The sequence below is a fragment of the Aphelocoma coerulescens genome, chromosome 2, assembly GCF_041296385.1.
Source record: "Aphelocoma coerulescens isolate FSJ_1873_10779 chromosome 2, UR_Acoe_1.0, whole genome shotgun sequence".
NCBI classification, from domain to species: Eukaryota; Metazoa; Chordata; class Aves; order Passeriformes; family Corvidae; genus Aphelocoma; species Aphelocoma coerulescens.
Window position 1 is genome coordinate 4,671,308 of NC_091015.1, and position 16,230 is coordinate 4,687,537.

The 16,230-nt window shown below is 48.8% G+C and overlaps 1 protein-coding gene across 2 annotated transcripts; it reads right to left on the reverse strand.

The window, feature by feature from the left end:
• Positions 1-736: 736 nt before the first annotated feature.
• LOC138106181 (solute carrier family 22 member 13-like) lies at positions 737-7,849 on the reverse strand. 2 transcript variants are annotated; one of them, XM_069006327.1, is made up of 10 exons: positions 6,449-7,849; positions 5,058-5,161; positions 4,454-4,608; positions 4,170-4,338; positions 3,622-3,742; positions 2,932-3,023; positions 2,213-2,427; positions 1,342-1,450; positions 988-1,198; positions 737-861 (listed from the first exon to the last, which is right to left on the reverse strand). In XM_069006327.1, the coding sequence occupies exons 1-10, from the start codon at positions 6,818-6,820 to the stop codon at positions 835-837; spliced, it is 1,575 nt and encodes a 524-aa protein (XP_068862428.1). In that variant the 5' UTR covers positions 6,821-7,849; the 3' UTR covers positions 737-834. The 2 variants fall into 2 exon arrangements, with proteins under 2 accessions (XP_068862428.1, XP_068862429.1); XM_069006328.1 differs by lacking the exon at positions 737-861 and adding an exon at positions 1,613-1,724 and having other exon boundaries at positions 1,119-1,198.
• Positions 7,850-16,230: the final 8,381 nt, after the last annotated feature.

The window sequence follows — 16,230 nt, forward strand, 5'->3', positions numbered from 1 at the left end:
AGATTGTTCATTGGAAGACTTTAAAAAAAGAAAAAGTTCCTTTTTGAACTCAGCCACTCGGCTTTAAGACTCTGTTTCTGCATTGTTTGTGTCTGATGGAAACAAAGCACGTTTCCATCTGTGTGTTAAATTACAGACTTACAATTTCTGTGTAGAAAACACTCCAGAGCCAAGAGCAGTTACAAAGGCCAACTGTGAAACAGTAGGGGAAAAAAAAAAAAAGAGTCAACACCATTTATTATTCACATATTGCATTACAAGTGTCTCTTATCAAACTCAGAGCATAATTTATATTATTCATGTAGAAACTCAACTTCAACACCACATGGAAAGAAAAGCTAAATACGTGTGTACAGGGGTGCAGTGACATCCTGATCAAAGATGGAGGCTTGGGCCGACGCGCAGCCCGACGACCCAAGGGATTTAGTGCAGGAGGGACAAGCCCAGCGCCCGCTTTTGCCCAGTACAGCCACTCTACTGGCAATTGTTTATTGCTGTAAAACATGACAGGGAGGGTTCCACGGGTACCAGCTTGCAAAGGACTGGGGAACACATTGGGAGGCCAGCCAGGCATGACCAAACTGGATTTCAGGGACACTTGGAAGGAAGTGCATCTGTTCCAAAGGCAGAGTGACACAAATCTCCACTCCCTGTGACCGTGGATATTGTGTTCATCATCTGAAAGACCATTTTCCAGGCAGCAATGCCTCGCTGGTCTGTTTCAAGAACAATGGAATCGGACTAGATCATTGGTAGGTGCCTGTCCAGTCATCGCTCACCCTCTGAGCATCTCCAGACATCCTTCTCCAAGTCCCTGTCATCCTCCCTGGTGTCTCAGAAAAACTCTCCAGTCTTCTGCTCCTGAAAATAAGGAGGAAAGAAGAAGAGTTGAGACCATATTCATCCCTGATTCTGACATTTTTTCTTTGCTGTCAATTTGTAGTCTTGGATGTTTTTTTCCTTAAATTCAGAGTTCCCTGTATCCACCTCGTCTGGAGGTTGGTCCTCCCCTGTGTCATCTGCCAGGTCAACGCCTTTGGTCTCGGGCAGCAGGATGCAGGACAGGGCCACCACCACGGGGATGCTCCCAAAGATGGCCATGGGGATGGCCCGGTGGTACTGGTCCAGAGGGATGATCAGCGGGGCCAGGATCCCGGCCACTCTCGCCATCATCGAGCACAGCCCCACGCCTGTCTGCCTGTGGGAGAGAGGGGCAGCGAGAGGTGTAGGCAGGGGTCAGCATCCCTGGACTGAGTGTGGTCATGAGGACAGCTGGGCTCTTGCCCCATCTCCACTGCCAGCCATGGCAGAAGGAAGCCCTGCTGGGTGGGGACTCCTCACCTGACGATCGTGGGGAAGAGCTCAGCGGCGTAGACATAGGAGGTGGAGAAAGTGGCTGTGGCTGTGAACTTGCCGATGATGGCCAGGACGGTGATTGCCACGGGCTGGTCTGAGGGGAGGAGGAGAGACCACCACTGTAACCTCCAGGGGGATGGTTCATTTGGGACCAGAACTCTCTGCAGTGGGATTCCTTGGGACAGCTCTTTCTGGTGGACTTGCTAAGCACCCCTACCACCTCACCCACTGGAAATTATCCCCAGCATAGCCTTACCTGGAAAATACCCTCTGGCAAAGAGAACCCAGATTTCTCCTGAGGCCTTGGGCATCTTCTAGATCTGCAGCTGAAGTGAGCTGCTGAATCACCACAGGGGTTTGGGGAGTGCCTGTTTGGAAATGCCACATCTCTGACCTTGAAAGCATCGGGAAACCCCACTGTTTTCTTCAGCCTCACTCACAGCACTGGCACAGCAGCAGGGGTAGTGTATGGACTGGGGCACAAAGAGATGAGGGAGAGTGGGCATTTGCTTTTCCTTTTAATCTAAGAAAGGGAGACATGGTGGCTTTTAAAGCACCTCTTCTGCTACATCTTTCTGCCAGGAGTTGGTGGTGTCTAGTGGGTGGTGGTGTCTAATGCACACTGCCTGCCGAGGGCCAGGAGCTGTGGAAGAACCAGGCACAGCCCTGAGGGAGAAGGAATCCAAGGGGAGAGGAAGCCAGCATGCTGGGGATGAAGCACCCTGGGCTGTGGCACTGGAGGCAGCTGAACCTGTGGGAGTGAGCGTGGGTCTGCCAGCATGGGAGGATGGGTCTGAACAAGGGAAGGGATGACCAGGGCTCCGCCCAGCTCTGCTCACAGGTTGGGAAAGTTCACCTTCAGGGATGCCAATGAGGATGAGACATATCAGGCCAGCCAGCAGCAGGAGAATGCCCTGCACTTTCTTCCTCCCAAACCACTCCAGCAGGAAAATGCAGGAAATTCGTGCTGGAAACTCCACTGCCCCAAAGGCCAGCTGTGTCAGGTAGATGTCCAGACCAAAATCTGTCACACTGAGGCTCAGCCCATAGTAGACAATGCTGTCTGCAAACCTGAAATTGAAGTAAAGTGGAATAGAACATGCCACCAGATGGTTTTATGAGGGTCTATCATCAAAAATTAGAAAAGTTAGAGCACACAGAACTTATTTAAACTCCCAACAACCTCTATTTTGGTTCTAGTCACCACTTGTGACATTTCTGTGGGACATAGTTGCAGGAGATAAAGCAGAATGGATCCCCATATGGTCAGCAACTTCTAGACTGAACCCAAAACTTCTAGGCACAAAACTATTCCAAGGCCCAGGGATTGCCAAAAGCTGGAATTACTCAAGCCTTTCTAACAATATCCTCATTATCATGGATAATCATCTTCTTCCCATGCCCAGACAAGGTAAATCTGATCCAGTATGTGGAGGTAAAATGAGAGCAGATAAACACACACATCTACATGATGACATATAAAATCGCATTAGGTGAATTTAGAGTTCTTGTCAACAATCAACTTCTTATCTTTCATCTAGGATTGTGGAAAGAATGGACCAGGGAATGTCTTACCAGACACATGACATGATTAAAGTCACCTTCCGCAGGTCCTTCCGAAAGAGATCCAGGAAACTTCCAGATTTGGTTTGTTTCTCAGGCTTCAACTTCAAAACACAGAAAGTCAGAGAGTCAAAGCAGGAGAAGGAAACCCATGGCCAGCTCCTTTTCCACCTGCAGACCATGGAAAGCCTTGGTGGGACAAGCCTGTGACACCCAGTGCTGTGGGAGGGAGGGAGGGAAACCAGTGGGGCTGGGCTCGTGCCTCTGTGCTCTGGGTGCCCAGCACAGCGGGGTGGTGACTGAAAGGTTCCTGGGGATGAACATTTCCCCAGTGCAGGAACTTTGGGGTGGGCAAGGAGGGAACTCCCCTTCAGGCCTTTGTGCATGGAAATGCACAGACTGAACAGAGACCTTGTGTTCATCAGTCACACTCCTGGAATGCTCAGAGGAGAAAAGCCAGGGAAGCGTTGCAGTCCTTCCCAATCCCCAGGTGGACTCCAGAAAGCTCCAGGCTGAGCTTCAGCAGAAGCTGGGCCTCTTCCCTGACCTTGTGCCTGTGTAACTCAGCTGGAGCTGGAGTCCCCCCCAGTCCATGCCCAAACCATCCACAGTGGGAATGGAGAGATGTTTCCAGGGTGAGCTGAGCTCCAGGGGCTGCTGCAAGGCCCAGGGCAGTGTCTGAGGACAAGAACCCCCCAGTACCTGCTCCAGGAGCCCTGGCGGGAGGCTGCGCTTGTTGGTGGCTGCCGCCTTCTGCAGGACCTTCTTGGCTTCCTCGATTCTGCCTTTGGTCACCAGCCAGCGAGCTGACTCTGGGAGCACCCTGCCAGGAGGGGAGGCCAGGACATGCTGCTGTGACCTGCGGAGCTCCTCACAGCCCCTTTCTCTGGGACCACATCCAGCAAGCCGTGGCCACCACAGAATCAGATCACAGAACCACAGAATATTCTGTGTTGGAAGGGACCCACAAGGATCATCAAGTCCAGCTCTAAAGTGAATGGCTCACGGGGTCAATGGGTCTAAATACCCTAAATTTAGGCCCCAAATTTGGAGACCTGGTTCAGCAAGGCAGCTGCTGCTCTCAGCAGTCCAGTGCCCCAGGGAGATGTGCTGAGCTCTGCAGCAGCTCCTGCAGCACCTACATGTCAGAGGGAAAGACCCCGCCTGGTCCTGCACTGCTGTTGCCTCCTCACTCACACCCCTCACGTCACTGTTGTGTCTTCCAGAAGCTCTGCCCTGCTCCTGCTTACCAGATGTAGAAGAAAAGGGCAAACATAGGAGCAGATCCTGCAATCTCCAGCAGCCTCCAGTTGCGAATTCCGTAACTCAAGCCAGCCACCATCATCTGCCCAATGGCAAAAGCCGTGTGAGCAATCAGCACTGCCTTTGGCCGGTAGGAGACACCAACCCATTCTGTAACTGAGAGAAAAAACAAAGGTTCAGGGTCACCTTTCCAAAACACGTTGGGCTCTCTTTGGTTATTGTGTCTTGGGAGGCTAAATCTGCTGCCTCAGAGCAAGGGCCTCCCACTCACCCAGGGACACCACAGTAATCATAATTCCTGACACTGCCGCTGCCACGACACTCCTGAAGGCCATGTATACATAGAAATGGGGCACAAAGGCAATTCCCAGGCCAAACACACTCTGGATGAGGATGCAGATGAGCAGGACTGGCCGCCTGCCTATCCTGTGGAAGAAGAGGGAAGACACAGTCAGTATCTGGAGAGACCACATGGGGAGAAGGAAGAGCCCAGGAAGGATGCAAAGTGATTTGAGAACAAGAGGAGATTTGGCATCCGTGTGAACAAAGCTCCTCTATATACCCCAAGAAATAATGTGCAGAAAAATCAGTGTCTCCACTGTTGACCCATCATGATGCTGGTAAAGCCTGTGACACCAGCAGGGGCTAAACTTGTGATTCCTGAAGAACCCCTCCACAAGGCTGTACCTGCCTCTCTTTTCAACCCTCCAACATTTACAGACATATCAGGTGGCCCCAGCTGCCCTTTCTCAGGCAAGGGGATTGAGTCCTGTGAAGAGAGCAGTTCCTGTTCAGTGCACGGACAGTCTACACCCTCAGCTGGGCTGTCCCTGAGTGCTGGGCAGTGTCTCTGGGAAGGAACTGTGTTTCCTCACCTGTCACTTAGGATCCCAAAGATCATGGCTCCTTTGAGAAGCCCAGCCATGTAGATGGACTGGGAGAGGTCATTCAGGACTGCCCTGTCACACACCAGGTCAAACTGGAGGAAGAAAAACACAGATGCTGTTGCTTTTGACAGAGCCCAGCTGCTCTCTAGGGATGGGCAGCCTTTCTGGTCCATGGTGGGTCCAGGATCTGGGTGTGTGAGCTCTTGCTGCAGCACCTGAGAGCAGAGAACCCCTCACAAGGGCTTGAGCCCTTCATGGTGAGCACTTAGAACACAAATCAATGGTGGGAAAGGCATATGAGGTACTCAGCACACCTCTGCATCCTGGTGCACACCTCCTGGGTGCTGGGATCTACAGGATTCCCCTCCAGCCCAACCATCCCTGAGGAAGCCTCCTGTTTGGCAAGATTTGTTAAAAGTGGGACCTGGGGGTGAGAGCTGTATCAGCTTTCTTCTCTGGCAGAAAAGGCAGGACAGGGTGGAAAGAGGAGGAGGGCAGTGTTTTTTTCTGGTAAAGGAGGACCAGCATAGGAATGGGAAGGGATGCAGCTGCTGGAACTTCCAGAGAAGGCTTCTCTGAAATGGACTTGGTGCTTCAGGGACACCAAGGAGCCTTTGCAAATGCCAGAGGCTGGACTTTCTCCTCTGTTCCAGCTCATAGGAATGTACTTGTGAGAAAATGCTGGAGCTGGGAGGTAGGAAAGGAGGGAGGAGAAAGAGAGGAATGAGGGAAAGTGCGAAAGGAACAAAGGTCCACAGAGGGAGAATCCCAGAATCATTTACATTGGAAAAGACCTCTATCAAGATCATCAAGTCCAACCTTTGACTGACCACCACCTTTCCAGCTACAAGGTGGGAGGTAAGGCAGAATGGAGAAACTGAGGATGCTGATAAGGTATTGTTCAACTGCATGGCCCATGGGATGTCTTGTTGCAGCCATGAAGGTCTCTGGAGATATCAATGACAGAAATACCAATTAAAAACACTTGGAAGGTAAATGTGTTCACAGAGATGATGTGAGTAGAACCAGGCTGAAGAACAGGGGAAGCTGTGGCAGGGACACTCAAAAGGTCCCTCCAGGCAGACACATCATAGGTTCAAGGGCTTGGATACTGGAAAGGGGACAGATGGTGGGCAGAACATGTGCTGGACTCACACCCCCATGGTCACTGGCTGTGCCATCCCCAGGTATCTGCATCATGGCCTTCCTGCAGCAACCTCCCAAGGATTACAGCTGCCATCTGTGTGATGGAGACAAAATCCTGCAGTAAACTTTAGCCTGACTGCACTACAGCTGGCATTGACTGACTAAACCACAGGCCAGGATATTCCCATCCCCTCCTTTCCACGCCCCCATCTCATCAAATGGCAAATACTGACCTCGGTCAGCAGGGACGGTGGCTGTTCTGAGGGGTACACCCAGCCACTGCTGCACTTCTGTGTGTCATTCAGGCCGTAGGCCATGATGGAATCGAGGTCCCAGTCCACGGGGGAGTACATGGAGCACTGCTCAAACTCCCCATCCACGGCCCGGGGCAGGGTGAGGTTCAGCTGCTCTTCCTCGGTCAGGTTGGGGCCGACGGTGCGGATCCAGCTGGTGTCACAGTGGTGAGGCACTTCCACAACCATGAACACTTGTGCAATCATTTGGAAAGGATTGAGAAGTAGTGGGAGGGAGAGGAGAAGCATCAGCAGTTTCTGAAATCGCCCAAACTCCCCCAGAGCACTTAAAAGATCTCCAAACTCAGCCATGGCGAGCACCTCTATGGCCAGGCTGCACTGGTGCCTATGGCTTAAATAGGTAAATATTAATGTTTAAACTGTGTAAGCACTAAAGCCCTAATCCAGTGTGATAAAATGAGCACCTGTACTGGCACACTAGTCTGTGATGATACAGTGCAGTCCTCCAGGCTGCACTTTGTCACCAGCCATTCCCTCCCTGCTCGGTGGAACAGAACAAAGGTGCCAGAATATTGCTGCTCTTGAAGATAGTACATACAGTGATACTGCATCCTTTTCCAGCTTGGAATATGTCTCAAGGTCTCCTGAAGGCAGCTGTGCTGCAGCACGAGGTTTTTGTCTGAGGCATGAAGTTGGGATTCTACAAATGTGGGTTTATTTTACCTGGTGTGGGGAAGCAAAAGGAGTAAATTTTCTGCTCCCATGAATGGTTTAATAGCTATATAATGCATCCTGGAGACTATATGTAAGTGAAGTAGAACACTTCTCCTCTGGACCAGGAAATATGGCTGGTAGTCCAGTAGACCTGGTCTTGACTGCTGTGTCCCAAGCTGTCTGTTTTCACTTGTAGAAACCCTGCAAATCTAAAGACACTGTAGTTTAAATCTAAAACTAGATCTAAACTACAGTGTCTCAGGGAGAATCCTAAAAGAGAGCTGGCTTAGAGAGTACCCTCAGGGAAAAAAACACGTTACACACACAGACACAGAGAGCACAGGATTTGGGAAACAACAGCAACTTGGCTTTGCCTGAGGTTCTGATGTCACTTGGAAAGCAGATTGAGCTGATTTCTGCTGCACATTTGAGCTGCCTCTGGGTAGACTCCCTGAGTGGCTTGTGTCTTTATTCCTGGTAAACCAGATAACTGGATTGCCCTCAGCATGTGAAATTTTGTGCACAATTTGGCAAAGATTGGTTTTACCTGAGCTCCTGGCTGCTTTTACCAGAGCTATGAACATGTCACAAACTTTCTCATTCCGAGTCTCCTCTCATATTCTTTCTTTCACTCTCAATGTCCATAGTACATCTGAGCCTCCAGCAAAGTCACTCCTGGGTTGCATAAGCCTGTATTAGTGTTTCATGAGTGGGAATAGCTCTGTTGTGCTTATGGAAGTGAGAAAAAAGTGTAATACTGGATTTTAAAGCATCACCCCCTAATCTGGAGAGGGAGAGTGAGATCATACTGGTTAGTGCTACTGGAGTAAAGGAAGACAAGAGTAAATGTTACTTAGAGTTGTGTAAATTCACACCAGCACTGAGCATTTATCATCTGCACGCACCACACAGCCAAACATCACTCGGCTCTGCATCCACATCCTTGGAGGACTTACTGTTATTCAGAGACATTCCTTAAGCAGGATGTTGAGCTACACAACCTCCAGAGGTTCCTTTTACCCTAAATCTATCTGACCTTTTTGTGGGATGACTTGTCTGAGGAGATCTGCTCTGGCAGAGACATTTTTACCCTGTCCTGCTTTCTCTATCAGTGTGCAACAAACTCAAGTCTTCAGGATCACTCTGTTGTGTGTGGCTCATGGTCTTCTCTCTCAAGCCTGAGCCCCCAGCATCTCCTGTGGCAGAGGTCCAATTTCTGACTAGAAAACCTCCTTGGCAGTGACCCACACGTGAGTGAGTCTCACATGCTAATGCAGATGTGACTCCTTCCTTAACACTGTTCTGCCAGCCATGACCAAACAGGCTTTTCTGAAGCCCTGGGGAAGCTTCAGCCCTTTGTCACCCTCAGATGATGTTTCTCATGGAAAGATGTTTTTTTCATAACTGTCTCCATCATCTGGAGCTGAGTGAGTCAATCCTACATGGTAGAGATCTCTCAGGGACAAAGGGTGGGGCAGCCCTGCAAACCTCTGTTTCCTGGAGCCCCACTTATGGGGATTCTGGGCTTATTTCTGTCTGTCCAGCAGCTCTGCCCAGGTGGATTACTAAAGCTTGCAAAGTCTCTTGAAAATGGGGAAGCCTCTCTCAAGGGGCATCAGAAACCATCAGGTCTCAGGGAAGGCTGGGATGGAGAGCTGGAAACCTGTACATCCATGTCCAAGGACAAGGGAGGGGAAGCATCCTAGAGAGAAGTTCAGAAAGAGAAACCACAGCCTGGGAATGAGGTCTAGTGCAGGAAATAGAGCATTGATGCATTAATTCATGGACTTGGCTTTTCTCTGTACATCAGGAGTGACAGTGCCTGGACACCCCTTTGGACACCTCCGTGTTGGGGTGAATTGTGGGGAAATGGATTCATACCCACTGACTGGGATGCTCCTGCATTTCCCCTCCTCCTCTCAGAGCTGGCAGGGAGAGATCAGGTTTATGGGTGTCATCTGGTAGTGAAAACTCATTTGGGGCATCAGTCTGAGCATCTTTTGCACAGGGGACAGGACCACCCACTTCCCACTGCTCCAGAGAGAGGGGTTTGATCTCTGCAAGCCTCCTCTCCATCTCCAAGCACAGCCTGGCCAGGTTTCAGGTACAGCTCTGAGATGGCAGCTCCTTAACCCTGAGCCCCTTGACCCACCCCAAGGTGAGACTGTCTTCAGCATCTGTCATAAAAATGTCAAGGATATCCCTGTTTTCCCTGATTTATGCTGATTGAGCAGTTTCCCTGCATGGAGCACTGATACTGCTTTTGCTGCAGATGCAGTCATTAAGCAGCTTTATTCCTCCAGCAGATCTGACAGAGCCAGGTTTATTTAGGCACTGGTGAGGCAGTGAGGTTGTTGGGGTGTTTTATTTTATTTTATTTTATTTTATTTTATTTTATTTTATTTTATTTTATTTTATTTTATTTTATATTTTATTTTATATTTTATTTCATTTCATTCCATTCCATTCCATTCTATTCTATTCTATTCTATTCTATTCTATTCTATTCTATTCTATTCTATTTTTTCATTTTATTTATTTTCTTTATTTCATTTTATTTCATTTTGTTCTCTTTTAAAAATTAAACATTCTAACACCTTTATCTTTTTTTTTTTTTTTTAACAGACAGCTGATTAAAACATGATTTGATGTGCTCTATGACCCTTTTCATAGTGCACGTGTTGACCCTCTGGGGTTTTTCATGTGCTTGTTTATCATTGGTATAATTGTTAACTCCTGTAATATTTATGTTACGTAATATTTATGCAAAGGGCAGCCCGGGAGGAGCAGAGTGCAGTGGCATAGGGAGAGCAGATGTAGCAATGTCCCCACACCCCAAGACTTCAAGACACCAGGGTTCATTTCCCTCCTCTGCCCTTCTGACCTAGGCAAGGTCATTTCACTTTTCTTTTCTCATCACTGTACAGCTGATTTCAAGAATCACTTTTGGTTCCATATCAGCTAACTTGTGCTGCACAGAGGGCTGTGTGTCTTTTTTAATCTATTTTTTTTTTTTCACCTATATAAAGAACTCCTTCTCTGAAAGGTCGTAATTTAACATCTCCAAGTCTTCGGAAGACAGACTGTCATCATCTTCTTCAGCTCCTGATGTTTTCCTGCTCCTGTTCATTTTTTCAGAAGCCTCCTGGCCCGTTTTGGTTGAATCAACATCAAAATGATCAAAGACACCCTGATTAGAGGTTTCAGAAGCACAGCTGCTGAACATGTATGTTAAGGGAAAATTGCCATGCTGTGTAGGGAGATACATTTTTGTGGAGCCTTCAGCAGTGAGACCCATTCCAAACATTTCTTCTGCTGCCTTTGGAGCCTGGCGCTGTGGATCCAACTGCATCAGGAGTTCACAGCTCTGAGTCCCTTCCAGGTCTCTAATATTCATCTCATCCTGCCCATCGAGAAGCGAGAGGCTGGAGGTGTAGCACAGCTCTAGTGAAGCATTTGTTTCTGGCGAGATTTCCTGGAATAAATCTGAAGGATTTGGATCAAAGAAAGGTGGAGTTTCTGCCTCTGAGTTTTGCAAATCTGAATTTGGAGTTTTTCTTGCTATGCTGGGGAAATCTTGTCCTCCAGAAAAGAACAAGTTACTGTCCCCCAGAAAATCCGTGTTGCTGAACTGAAGCTCAGCCTCCTTGGGTACCTTTTCTGAATTGCCTGGTGAAAAAAATATCCCATCCTGTGCCACTGTGCCCTGGACATCTAAGCTCAACAGGTTCTGGGTTTCTGGCAGATGAGCATCATGGTGATTCCCTCCCCTGGTGAGATTTTCACTGTTGTCAACTACAGGCATAAGCTCTGGAGGAGGCTGTAGAGGGATTTTTCCATGATTTGAGATTCCTGCAGCTTCTTTCTGATTTTCCTGTGTGGGCACAAGAGGGGGCCAACAGCTGTCCTGTTGCTGCCAAACCTGACTATCTAAAACCTCTTGGTCATGAATGTCAAATTCAGTTCTCTCATGTTTATCATCGTGTGACATACTTGTGCCAGGAGCTAACAACAGGACATCAGTCTCCTTGCTCTCAGTAGAGCCTGAGAATCCTCCAGAGCTCTCCTGGATATGTTTAGGGAACAACTCTGTCTTTCCAGGCTGTGGGAGGTGATCATTCTTGGAGGCTTTTTGCTTTGCTTGGCTGGAGGAGCTGAGGAGGCCCTGTGCCTTTTCTGTCCTGCCATCAATATTTGCTTGTTCTGAGGATCCTGCAGGTTTTTCTTGTGGATTCTGCTTCTTCTTTGAGGAGTGACCAAACAAAGTGGCAAGGGCTGATTGGGACTTTGTGGGTTTCCTCTGGGTAATTGTTTCTTTCTTGGGAGCTCTGCCTTTGTCTTCAGAGCCAAAAAGGGTAATGAAGGGGTTTTTCCCAAGCCTGAAACCTTTACCTGATGTCTCTCTACAGGCTTGGCTGCTTCTGGCCTCCTTGCTCTGAGCAGCAGTCTGTGACAGAGGCACAGTGCTTTCCTCTGGGAGTTTCAGATCCACTTTTTCTTCCCCTGCTGGATGGCCTTCAGATTTGTCCAAGGATATATTTGGTTTGGAATATTCTGATGTCTTGGCTGGTTGCTCAGAAATGTGCAAGGTGTTTTCACTAAGAACTTCCCTGTAATCCTTTGACTTGGAGTTCTTGACTTCATCATGTGAGGGGCAAGTAGCACAAGTTCCTTTCAGAGAAGTGTCTGTTGATACTGGAAAACCCTTGCCAGGTGATTTCATATGATGGCTCCAAATACCCTCATGAGCAATAGTTTTCAACGGGCCACATGTGTCCTGAGGTTCTGTTTCTTGTAAAGAGGGCACATTGTTATCATCTGTCCTGTCTGGAGAACCAGGTGAAGAGACTCTGCTCTTTGCAGCTTCATTTTCCTGAGATGTGTGCTCAGGACTGGGCTCTTCCAGAGACCCAGACACACTTACTGGTTTCTCTTCTTTTGTCTTCTCAAATTCTACCTCTTTGCTCTCAATTCCAGGCAAATCTCTTCTGCTGGATGGTTGCATAACTTCCCCCAAAGTCACTGGCATCTGTTTCCCAGGGAACTCTCTGGTGTTTGCCTTTGATTTCTCATTCAACATTTCAGTGATCTCAGGTGACACACCCAGCCCTCCTGGCTCCAGGGACCCAGAAGATACAAAAGAGGTCCTCAACACACCAGAGGCGGAATGGGCTTCTTCAGCTTCATTTTCAGGGGGATCAACACCCTCAGCTACACATTTTAGCTCTGTACTTGTGGTGTTTCTGGTTTCGGGCTCTCCTGGCACGTGAATGGTCTGTGTGCTGCTCATTCCCTCTCCAAGGTGATGCTTGGCCCCTGCAGTGTCTGGGCTGGCTACAGTCAGTTCAGACTTGTTATCTGTCATTGTGCCTCCTTCGCTGGGTGTGCTCAGAGACCCACAGGCCTTGTTTTTTGTCACTGGGACCTCTGTGTCAGCGAGAATGCAGCCACCTGTGCCCCCCAGGTACATCCACAAGGTGGGTTTAGTGCTTTGGCATGTGGGGTGGGGAGCAAGTGAGCCACGAGGCAGGGGTTTCATGGGCTCCAGCATGGGAGGGAGGGAGGCACAGGCAGGTCCTCTCTTCAGCTGGGCTTGGCCCTGCTGGATTGCAGCCACACGCTGGGACACCTTCCCCCCTTTCTTCCCTTCAGGCACATCCCCATCCCCAGTCTCTTCACGGCCTCTCTGCTCTCTGTTCTTGGACCAGGAGCACACTTGCTCTCTTTCCCTGGTGTAGGTGATGCCAGGTAAGAATCTTCCCTTCTCCCCTGCTCCCTCCTGACCCCTGAGCACAATCCTTCCTGCCCTGCTGCCTGCAGCCTGGTAGGTTTGCAGGCTCAGTGCAGGCTTTTTCTGGGAACACACTCCATTACCAGCTTTTCCATTGACAGAGAAGGCTGGTTCTGAAGGTGGCCACACTGCTCTGAGCTTGTTCCCTAAGAGGACAGACCTGCTGTTCCTGTGCTCAGCCAGCTGCAGATCACACTGTGCATTGAAGGATGCGGGTTTCTCTCTCGTTTCAGTCTTTTTGGCCCTGTTACACCACTCCCAGGGCTGTGGTCCATGCTGAACATGGTGGTGCTCCAGCCTTTCCATCTCACTTCTGCTTCCAGCCCCAGCCATCAGCTTGTAGTGGACTTGGCAGTAAAACACCCCGTGGAGGGCAGCATAGTTTTGCAAGCTGGAAAACACACATTGGCACAGCTGTCAGTGGCTATGTGGGAGGGGAGCTGTAGCACTGATGGACAGGCTTTCAGTAAAATCATTTTTCAGTGGGGAAGGGAGGGAGGAGGTTGAAGAATGAAACCTTTCAAAAGTAGTGTTGGCTTTCTCAGAATATGTTTGATTTTTCTTTCAAACACCAAAACACGTGAAAAATTAAACATTTCCTTGCAATGCCTCTGGGGGCTGTAGCCCAGGTTATGTGCAATCCCTTTCTCATTTACAGGCCAGGCTTCATACCAGTACTTCATCTCTGCCCCTGTATTCACAGCGTGGACCTTATGGGTAAAAGTGCCCAGGGCTCCCATGATACAACAACTGCAGGAGGGGAGGAAGTGTCTGCAGAGCTCAGGGCAACAGGATTCCAAGCAGCCTCACAGGAGGTGGCTGTCTCAGTGACTGACAAGCTGAAAACAAGTCAGCATTGTGCCCTGGTGACAGGGAAGCCAACTACATCCTGAGCTGCATGGCCAAGAGAAGTGAATGTTCCTCTATATTTGACTTTTGTAGGATTCCATGTGGATAACTTTGTCCAGTTTTGGGCTCTTCACAGCAAGGAATTCAGCAAAAAGCCACCAAAGTGGTGAGGGACCTGTGTCATCTGAGGAGATGCTGAGAGATGAGTTGGCCAGGTCCTACCAGGAGAAGGTTAAGAGGGAGAAACTCACTGCTGCGTGTGTCTATTTTATGGGAGGTTATAGAGAAGACAGGGCTGGAGTGCTCTTGGAGGGGGGCAGTGACAGGATGAGAGGCGATGGGAACAACTTGTAACACAGGGAATTGGGATGAGAGGCAAGAAAAAACATTTTCACTGGTGGTCAGATGTTCAAAGAGGGGCCCCAGCTGAAAGGCTGTGTAGCCCCCATCCTTGCAGCCATTCACACCTCTCCTGAACATGTTCCTGAGCTCCTTCTCTCCTTAGGCCTGCAGAAGGCTGAGTGGAGACTTCCAGAGGTGCCTTTCAACCTACCTGACTCGATGTGATGCTTGGGGACATGATTTAGTGGTGGAGAGTGTTGGGTAAATGGTTGGACTCAACGACCTTAGAGGCCTTTTCCAACCTTCATGAGTCTATGATTCTGTGACCATAGGAAGCACCCTAATGGCTCCTCCAATCACATTCCCTATCAGTATTCCCAAAGTGTAAATATTTATTGTAATTTAAGCTCACCCTTGCACCACCATCTATGCAGACTCCTAATCCACAGGGGTCTGCAATCTTGAGGTGGGCAGACTTCAGCCTCTGGTGATGGAGAGGCAGATGGAATCAGGGAAACTGCATGCCCTTTTTCTCATTTCCTGAGTCCTGCTCTCTCAGAATTACCCTTGGGCAATTTAGATGGAACCTACTTGGGCATCCCTTAGAAACAAACACACTTGTGTCCTGCCACTCACCTCAGCTTCCTCCCGCAAACCTGACAGCAGAAACACGAGCGGTGCACGCAGACCTTGTCAGTGACCACACACTCCATGGGGTAGACAGGCTTCAGGCAGGAGGCACACATTTCTTTCAACATGGGCTGAAGAAGGAGAGACTGAGGTTAAATAAATGAATCATGACCACCTGGAAGTGCATCTGCAAGGTAATTTTCTTGGGATTTTTTTTTTTGCAGATCTGTTGTGCGAGTTCAGATTCCTGTCTGGTTCAGTTTACCTGTCAGCTTGGATGGGTCAGTGTTAATTTTCAGTCAGAACAGAAAGACAGAACACCCTTGGATCTCTGATGAGAAAAAATATGTTCATTTGATTGAGAGTAAATGATTCATTCAGTTGAATAATATAAAAACCTTGAGTAAGGTGAGAAATGTTGCTCTGACTCAAAAACTCTGTGCAGCTCCTGGAATCACTGGTATCTTATGGCTGCTCACACAGACACATAGTCCAAACCCTGGAAAGGCAGCTCATATCAGCATAAAGCTTCCACAGCTCCATGAATCTGGTGGTTTACTCCACTATGTTTAGTGTCTGGATTGTGTTGTGTGCCACGACCTGATTCCTCAAACACCTCTTTATGTGAAAAGCCCAGAGAATCTCTCTGGAAAGCATTGCCAGCACCAGCCTTATTAGTGGAGAGAGAGAGGGGGAAAAGAATCTTGGCTATCAGCCCAGCTGCAGAAATAGCTCCAGGTACTCTGCATGGCCAAGTGACCCAGAGGGTGCAGGTGGCAGTAAGGATGCCTCTGTGCACTCCTCATCGTGATGCAAAGCAGAGGTTCAGCTTAGCTGGCAAGTTAATCTGAAAATTCAGGTCTTTCCAAAGCCTCAGATGGAGCACAGTTGAGCCCAGCCTAACTCTGACAGGTTAGTGCTCTGAGTACTGACACTCCTCACATCAGGGCAACTCTGCCTCTTTGTCAGGGGTTATTTGCCACAGTTTTGCTGGTGGTCTCTGATCCCTCTGGCTTTCTTTCCATATGTTCCTACCCTTTGCAGCATTGTCAGCTCACAGAAAAGACAAGTTTACTTTCTGCTCTCATGTTGAGTGGGCTGATGGCCAGATTTTAGCTTTGAGTAAACAGTAGTCCAGAGAAGTTGGGCATTCCCCATCCCTGGAAGTGTTCAAGGCCAGGTTGGAAGGGGCTTGGAGCAACCTGATCTAGTGGAAGGTGTTTCTGCAAGAGGATTGGAATGAAGATGATCTTTAAGGTCCCTTCCAACCCAAACCATTCTATGACTCTGTTTCTATGAAACAGGAAAGGTGTTTCTGTATCTAAAGAGATGAGTTGACACAAACAAGAACAAGACACAGAACAAGAACCCTGTCCTTTACTTGCAACACACACCTGGGGAAGCAATTTTTAACTTTTTAACTTTTAATTTCATT